At 40.5% G+C, this 9,079-nt stretch overlaps 1 protein-coding gene across 1 annotated transcript in view; it reads right to left on the bottom strand.

Moving 5' to 3' along the window:
- Positions 1–9,073, bottom strand: part of GADL1 (glutamate decarboxylase like 1) — an 80,038-nt gene extending 70,965 nt beyond the window's left edge. Inside the window, exon 1 of the mRNA XM_026842917.1 lies at positions 9,022–9,073. Within this exon, the coding sequence (XP_026698718.1) occupies positions 9,022–9,028 (7 nt within the window). The 5' untranslated portion in view covers positions 9,029–9,073. The remainder of the gene's footprint in view (positions 1–9,021) is intronic.
- Positions 9,074–9,079: the final 6 nt, after the last annotated feature.

Below are 9,079 nucleotides of genomic sequence, written 5' to 3'. Positions count from 1 at the left end.
CCCCCCAGATCTCTGCTAGAACAAGAGCTGTGCAAAAGCTTTCTGTCGGTAACTCCATCAGCCCTAGTTCTGACACTTCTTCACAGAGATGTTATACTAGTACTTCCATGACACTACAATGATCTCTTCCAGGGATTCTGTGAAAAGCAAAAGCAGAACTTTACATTTTCTACCAGGTCTTTAGGGGGCTGTGTGATAGGTCTAACAACAGTTCCCTATCTGCAGCGTCTGTTCACCTCTACACACAGTTTTACAGTCTCCATAGGACACTTTGAGGAGCCTGAGGAAGAAGACATCCTCTGGAAAACAGGTGATTGCCTACCTCTAGACTCAACATATCTGTGTTGGGCTTCAGGCACAGTCTATGAAAAAAGAAAGGTAAAGCAAAGGGTCAGAAGGAAGGGAGAGAAATGAACCTTCATTTCAACAGCAATTTACCTGTGTAAGGCTCCAGCAAAGAGTTCAGGACTTAGCCTACATTATATTACATGAAATAATACACCATGCTATTATTTACTGTTCTCCCAGTAATTTTTTGGTTATCACCATTTCAAGCTGAACTTGCAGAGCTAAATTCTGCCCCGGAACACCATAAGACTATTACTGGAAATTAATAGGAACAACTATTTCACAATCAGCAGCTAAATCAAGACCCAGATATACACATTTTCTGAGGTAAAGGTCTTCAGGTTTTGCAGACCACTGCTGAATATATATACTAGTCTCATCCCTCATGATTTTACTGCAAATCCTGTGATACTTAATCTTCTACTTATAACTGTCTGACTTCTGAAGTTCTTATGAGAATTCCAAACCCTTCTTTATTGAAAAGTAAATGTGTTTCCTCTTGGCTGCAGTAAAAACCTTGAAGAGGAAAACTAAGTAGATGATAAAAGTCTGAATTTCCATAAGATTTTTTTCTTTTTATGACATTTTTAAAAGATCCTATGACCAATTTATTATGTTTTACATTGTGAACCTCCAGAAAGAGTCAAGGTTCACTTTTTATGTCACAATACATAAATAGTATGCCTTTAACACCTGCTCAGAGCTCAAGCTAATCTAAGAAACCCAAGCTAAGAAACACAGTCTTTACGAGCTGATAATTCATGTTGTCTCTTTAAAAAATAAAAATTAAAAAAAAAAAAAAAAATCATACCTCAAATGCTAAAAACATTATTTTCCAAGAATTTCAGGCCTTTTACATATATACCTCAAACACACCTGATAGGACTAAGGGAGAGTCAGTCCACTTCATACATAAAGCATCTTGTCACATATACCTTTTTTGTTTTCAAACATGACAGACCAACAATCTGGAGATGTGGCTGCAATAAATGTATTTTTTTCTATTTAAGAATATGGAAACAGACTCCTAAGTATACTCAGAAAACAGACTTCCAGAAAGTATATCAAATGCAATTTCAGCCAAATGGCTCCAGGCTTGAAAGAGAACTAAAACTTTACCAAATGGAAGTGCTTTAAATCAGAGATTAAGGATTACTGACTGTTCAAGATATCCTTCAGCAAAGGAGAAGACTCTTCATTTGGAGAAGATTCGATCCTCCTCCAATTGAAGACAATTGGGCATTTAGCCACTGGCTTCAGCAGTGGCAGAATCAAGCCTGTAATTCTCACATTTCATCCTGAATGAAATATTCTACTACAGAAGCTTAAGGATTTCCAACCAGCACTTAACTGGAGATGAAATAATGTACAGAAAAATAAACATTTTTTTTCAGATGGATCTTTATGCAAGCACCACCCAGTATTTTAAAAGCTGCATCTGTGTTTCCATAAACATATAGAAACTTTCACTGCTAAACTCCTGCACTACAAAAAGAAACTGTAGCCTTGTACTTGGCACGTTCTGACAACATTTGGGAGAGTAGAATAAAATGCCCAGAAAGATTTGCTGCTCACAAGGAAAAGGCAGAAACAGAAGGGGGTGGTTGTGAAAGAAGAGCTTGTGCTTGAATGCCAGAGCCAAATCCTGTTCAGTTTATGCTGTACTAACACCACCGACTATTCAAGTGAATGCAAAAGGCTGGCTTTGGCCAAAACCTGATCCCTGCTTTGTAACAAATGCAACAATAATTGCCAGCATTATTTCTCATTCTGTATGATCTAGTCATGTTTTTTTCAGAAGACCTCAGTATTTTCTTTCAGTGTGTCCAGCAAAAGAAAACAAGTGAACTTTAGTGTCAAGACTCCATACCATCATGTTTAATGGATTACTGTGGTGCCATATCGTGTATCAAAGTATTAAAACACAAACCTGTCCTGTACTGTGCAGCTATTTGAGTCCCTTGGCGTATGTAATCTTTAAAGAAACTTGTTTCTTTAATCACCACTTTCTGTATGGCTATGACTGAAGTAAGCCACTCTTTTTAAGGCAAAATACACTGTTTCTTAGTAAACTGATTTCCCAGGTCTGTTGCCAAGCAAAGATGATGCACGTTTCTTTGAATCCAGTATATACGCTGACTTGGTGTCCTGGCAAACCCATCCATATGAAAAAAAAAAAAAAGTAGGCACATGTATGGTAGGGCTCATGCAATTGCCCCTATATGTTTCTGTTTTGCACATTTATGGACCAGGCCCTTTGTGGGCAGAGAATAAGTTGGGTGCTTCCCTTCAGAAGGCCTGCATCAGTCCCCCGCACATAGGAATCCTCCAACTGTGAAAATGCAAACATGACCTTTATAGACCATGACCCAAGCAAAATAAAAATACTTGTGTCCAGGCTCAAAGGCCTCTCAATAGAGTCTTTGAGCACACTGCTAGCACTAAATGGCAACAGTACAACAAACGGGTCCTATTCTCTGTCCCACACCCGAATTTCCCATTCTGAAAGGGAAGGTTGAGAAAAAGAGAGAGAAATTTGGAGAGGAGCCCCTGGAATGACTATCTGACAGAGAATGCAAGGTCCCTACTAGGAGAGAGGTTCTGCTTTCAGAGATGTTTCCAAAGTCCTGTGGGGGCACCTTTATTAGTTGAACACTCATGACATGTTGCATCCATTTGCTGTGTGCCAAGAGTCTGCTATACACAACTGTACTAGGCAGGACATGCTTAAAAAAAAAAAAAAAAAAAAGGCAGACAAAAGTTAAAAGACAAGATACAAGAATTTTTATGTAGCCAAACCTCAGGAATTGATGTTAATATTTAATAACAACTCAATGCCCTAACCAAGTAACTGCAGGAATGATTCATGCTGTAACATTTCCAATTAGGAAGAAAGGCTGCAGAGAATCAGAATTCACCTTGATGCGAAACTGAGAAACAGCAGATGCCAACTATGAAATGGAAATCCCCACTCCCTGACCCCAATGAGACTCTCAGCTCACGTTATAATTTTTAACATCTGCCAACAGTATAGGAAGCATCTGAGAAACAAAATGGCTTTTATTTTCATTAGAAGTTGCACATTGATAATGAACATTTAATGAATATTCCTTTTTCTGTGGGAAAGGAATGTATTTACAACATTCAAGTCAATTACAGGTACTGTGCATGGGATAGCAGTTAACTTCAGGAGGCAGAATTCAGACAGAGGCAACAAATATATGTGTGGTAGATACAGAATATAAAGCATCCCTGAGACTTCTCTGCTTCCCACTGGAAAAGTGAAAGTGAAAGAAGTGAAAGTACAATTGGGTTTTTTTTTGTCCAAATGGAAGTCCTGCAACTTGATTCGAGAGTCCAGGACAGCTTGTAATTTCATGCAAGGGCTATATGTTTAGTCGTAGTATAAAAACAATTTTTGACCCCAGTCTTTAAAAAAATCAACTAACAAAGCAGTAATTTACTAAAGCTGCGTTTTCTGGGATTCAATGCAAATTAAAATGTGAAAATAGATGAAAAGTCTAAATTTCATTTTAGGAAGTTTTACCTCTACACTCAAGTTACAGTTACATTCAAGACAGTCAAAACTTTTTTCCTCTTTCTTAACATTATAAACTCTTCAATATTTTCCATTTCCTATGAAGGGTTTACAATTACTGGTCACTAACTGATGTCTCCAATATTTTTCTGAGATATGCCCTTAGGTACTAACACGGGGAAGCTAGTGCATAGTAAATCAGGATGTAACTTTCCAGCCCACTAGGTCCTCTGAACTAGTTCCTACGTAGACATTCACAATTTATTTGCATATTATGTATAGGAAAGTAGTTCAATCCACTTTCAAAACAGAGCAAGCTGCCTTGCACAGACTATTATAACATCGCTGGTCAGATCAGCAGAGACCAGTCACACAGATGAAGAACCCAGCAGGGCCCTGAACCCATCACTTCAGATGGTGCCTGCCTTGATTTTCCTGGGTGGTTTTGGGAAACCGTTCCTGAGCTGCAAGAGGCCAAGCTGTTGGGTGACAGTAAACACTGGCAAGTACCAGCAGAAAACACTAGCAGACCTCGTATTTGGCTTTTTTTTTTTTTGATCATGACAAAACTTTAATCAGTTGTTTGAGATCAGCATCAACACTGCAACCAAATAGCAGGTACATACAACATTTGTTGTTTGCTCTTTCCCCTTCGGGCAGGTGTAACAGCTTTTTAGAGTGATATACTGTCCCCAAAGGGGGCTCAATAATCCCTGAACAATGGAGTAGGTCTGCTTGAGAAAAATTAGTTTAAGAAGCTCAATGAGACACAAGCTGTCCTACAGTGTAACTAGAGGAGGGAAGCCAAGCTGCTTATGAGACAACATTTCTTGGTGAAACCCTGACATTTGCCAATGGCTAAGATCATATTTATGAGGCTTTTCAGCTTACATAAGGTGAAACGTGACAAAGGGCAGAGACATCCAAGCTTTAGAACCAAAAGCTCTTCTGAATTATCTAGGTTTATCAGCTACTTTGTAGTTATTGCTACTTCACTAAGACAAGACCTTTGTCTCTAAGAACCAGTCCTCCTCATGTGTATGGCACTGAAAAACCTCTGGTCCCATACCTCATATATATGGCACCAAAAAACCTCTGGTCACGTAACTTTTTCTTTACAGACACCTCTATTTGCTGATACTTGACAAGTTTCTCATTAAAAAAAAAAAATAAAATCAAGATCACATATACTCAAGAAACAGTAATAGAGATGGACATACATACATATGAACCAAGTCTAAGACACCTTTTATTACCCTTAGACTTGCCCTAACAATAAACATCAACAGAAACAATCTCCACTGACACGCCACAAAGCAAAAACCACTGGTCATTTAAATTTATTACTCCCCCATTGCACATGTATAAACTCCACTAATGTTAAGATAACTTCCATGCACAGATGGGAGAATTAAAAAAGGGAGGAAATGTCCCCAATTTAGTCATGTCCTGCTGAGTATCCTTGAGGTATCAATGCTTTACAACTACCCCCCCCCAACAGCCTCTACAGTTTGTGACACAAGCCGAAGCAAAAAGACCATAAGAAATTTAACTTTTGATTTTTGCAAAGCCTGACGAGGTAGTTTCTGTAAACACTGGGGGTGAGCATTAGGACTGACTATCTCAAACCTGAATGTGGGGGGCAGAGGAGGTCAGAGAAATACAAAGACATAGATTTCAACGTGTCCACTTTTTCTGTCTTGAACATGTAATAAATGCTTTTGGAAATACAAATGGTTTTTAACGAAGCAGGCTGCTTAAAATAATCAAGGGCAGGGAAATTAAGGCACATGAAATCTGTTTAACAGGCAATAATAGCTGAATCAGTATGCAACAAGCTCTCTCAATGCATTAAAAAGCAACAATTCTTTGTTGCATAAGTGACAGCTTAAAAGATGTCTTAATCAAGAAAGAAAAATTATTTATTGAACTTCTCAAATGTCAAATTAAGCTTCTTCACTAAACGTTCATTAACTGCCAAGAAAAGTCTTACTCATTTTAAAGTACAGTGAATGCACTCACACAGAATGTCTTTATTTGGTGCACTTTTTTTCTTGCAAACTTATGTTTCCCCTCCTCTGATGAAGTGATATTAGCAAAGATCCTAGTATCTTTTTTATCAGATCAGATTTTAAGACACAGGAGAGATCCTATCCCTCTGCTCTGACCAAAATACTAACCTGAGTGTCACGTTACCAGAGCTTTAAAGTCACCCTAACTTTCAGTATGTTTTACCATGCTTCACATTACACCTGTTTGAGATGGCAACACAGGCACATCTTATGTGAAATAAAAGTTTGCTGACTCATCTTCCCAGCCTGCTGGAAGACGCAAACCACAAAACACCCCAAACACACAGAGCAGACAGCAATTCAGAAGTTAAAAGAGCATCATATTGCATATATGCCAGCTGCTCCCTTCCTCTTATGATTTCCAGCTCCAACTCTGTTTGTTGTACTTGATGAGCTAGTAACTTGCTTGAGACTCTGCTTAACAGACCCAGCCATTATGCCCCACAAGGATACTTTTTTTTTTTGTTGTTGTTCCCAATACAGAATTCTCTAGGCTTTCTCCATGCCAAAACAACCTTGGAAAGCTATCCTGATGACAAATGACTGAAGGATATATGCAGTGAAGATCTGTTTCTGCAGCTAGGAGTACAAATCCACAACCTGGCCCCCTCTCATTAATGGAATTTTTATCTTTTGTGTTAGTGGAAGCAGAGCCTAAAAAATCCTTTTACTCATCCCTGCAGAGTCATTAAGGCTGACCTTGTGGACAGCGGTGATAATGCCTGAAAGAAATTAAGCTCACTTAGCAACAAGCAAGATGAACCTCACAAGTGCTTGCTTTCTCTCCACATTAAGAGTCTTTAAAATTTAAAAAATACCAAAATGTGTCACACACACACCCCCCAAGAGTGCTCCCAATGTGTTCACCACAGCAGCTGCTGCAAGGGTAACTCTATGCACATCCAAGCCTCCACTTTGCCAGCTGCTTAAGCTGTTCAAAGCAAATACAATGCTACTGCTGCAACAGGCAGGTGCCTTCAGTCCTTGTCTCCTAGATGTTTTCCCATATAATCTTAAAAGCTTAGAGCACATAAAACCAGTACTGAAAGGAGAACTGCACATATCAGCCCAAAAGGTCTTATTCTAACTGTGGATTCACACTTGCCAAACAAAAAAAAAAAAGAAAAAAATCTTTCCACAGGGAACAAAAAGACCTTACCACCTCGAGAACCAAAGAGCTCCACTTCTTCAACAGCTCAAGATAACAGGAGCAAAATCTTTCTCCAGAACCTAAATTACCTGAATCCACAAATAAGGCAACAATCAATACTCACAGAAAAGGCTACAATGCAGCCCAACTTCCTTAACCATTCCACTCTCATGAAGTTCATTCATCAAACAGAACCTAGCAGAAAACAGCAAATAACGAAAGATAGAAGAGAGGACAGGGAGAGTAAAAAATTCCTCAGAAGAGATAAGGTATGCAGAAGTTACAGATGCTACTCATGAATAGGATAGAGAGACTGGAAAACCTGCAGCAGCAAGGGGGAGATGATATTATCACTAGACAAATTCAGTCTTACCAGCACAAGCCAATGGTTTTAGAAGGAAATTAGACTTTTGGTAGCATACTTCAGGCAATATTTGAACAAGAGCACTACTACTCAGCCAGAGGGAACGCCAGGATCTCAATCTTAGTGACCACTAGAAGCTTATCTTTGGTGTTGTCTTGGCAGAGGATATTAAGATAAGCTGCGTCAGAAGCAAATCACTTTTAGAGCTGTCACTCAAACAGTACCACTCCTGCTACTCACACAGTACAGCCTTAAACTACTACGCACGCTCGAATGTATTACCGCACACTAGAACTATCACGTAACTTTATAACACTCAATCAATTTACATCAAATCAAGCAAAAGGGAGTCATCATTCTTAAAGTATTAAGTTTCAGGAGTTCTCTTTCAAATATATTGCTTTGAGATTCTCCATCAATACAGTGCTAAGGACTTGGGTCACCCATGAGTGCAAGACACTGAACTTCTGGGAGACAAGCTAGACTTTCCCAACCTGGGAGTAAAATCTTTTTCAGTGTCTCACCCATGCTTAGGGTAAAACTAAAAGCAACATACTAGGTCTTGAGACTTTTTGACTGTTTTTATAACAGATTCCCAACTTGGGGTAAGTGGAGAAATTCTTATCAAGAATATTGATTTTGTGGGAGAGAGAACAGCCATCTGCAAACACTTTCTCTGTTTTCTGACTTAGCAACCATCTTCCACTCACAAGACCAAGGAATTCCTCACTTCTTAATGTCACAAGTAATGACATACCTAAAGCCTAGGGATACCACAATTCAGTCTCTGAATTTTCTAAGCTTCTCCAGAAGTCTCATTATTGTATTAGGCATAAGTCTTCCACATTCCCAACTTTTATAAACATACGGTCAACTTTTTTATTACACAAAGATGAAAGGCCTTCCTGCTAATGCAGGTAAACAAGTTAACTTGATAATACATTTATAAGACAGGATTAACTTCTCCCTTCCTGAGACCTTTTGCTCCAAAACAAATCACTGTATTGCCACACCTGCTTTACCTGGTGCCTGGGGGAAAAAAAAACAAAACAAAACAAAACAACCCTAAAAGTCACCCATCTTTAAAAATCATTTATTTCGACAGAATTACTGTGCTGCAATGCTTTTCTAATCAGTGATGCAAGGTCTACCTTATTAAACCGTTCTGGCTAGGTTACTGCTGCGCTTCAAGGAAAGGAGGCTACAGCCAGATGCTCGGCAGGCAGCCTCCCTGCCCGTCTCCGCAGGTTACGGGGGAAGTTTCCGAAGCGGCGGGAGCCCCTCGCGAAGGCAGCCCTTCCCCTCCCGCCCCTTGGCTGCCAGCCGCCCCTGCCTCCTGCCTCCCGCCGCCGTCCCGACGTCCGTCTCCTCCCGGGGCCCGGCGGTCGCCGTGGCGGGGAGCCCCCAGGAGCCCCCGGCCGGAGAGGACGGGCTAAACCGCCCGAGGGGTGGAGGGGGTCAGAGATGGCGGCGGTGGCCGCCACCCCGCCAGGCCCCGGGGCGGGTAGCAAAGGCGGGAGAAGGCGGCTCTGGGGCCGGCAGCGTTTACCCTCCATCTCGCCTTCGCGGTGGGAGCCGGGTGCGGACCGCAGGGGAGGGGGGGAGGC

The sequence above is a fragment of the Athene cunicularia genome (assembly GCF_003259725.1).
Source record: "Athene cunicularia isolate RWA chromosome 2 unlocalized genomic scaffold, athCun1 chr2_part1, whole genome shotgun sequence".
Taxonomy (NCBI): Eukaryota; Metazoa; Chordata; class Aves; order Strigiformes; family Strigidae; genus Athene; species Athene cunicularia.
The sequence above is the reverse complement of the archived record's forward strand: the minus strand, read 5'-3'. Positions and strand labels throughout refer to the sequence as shown.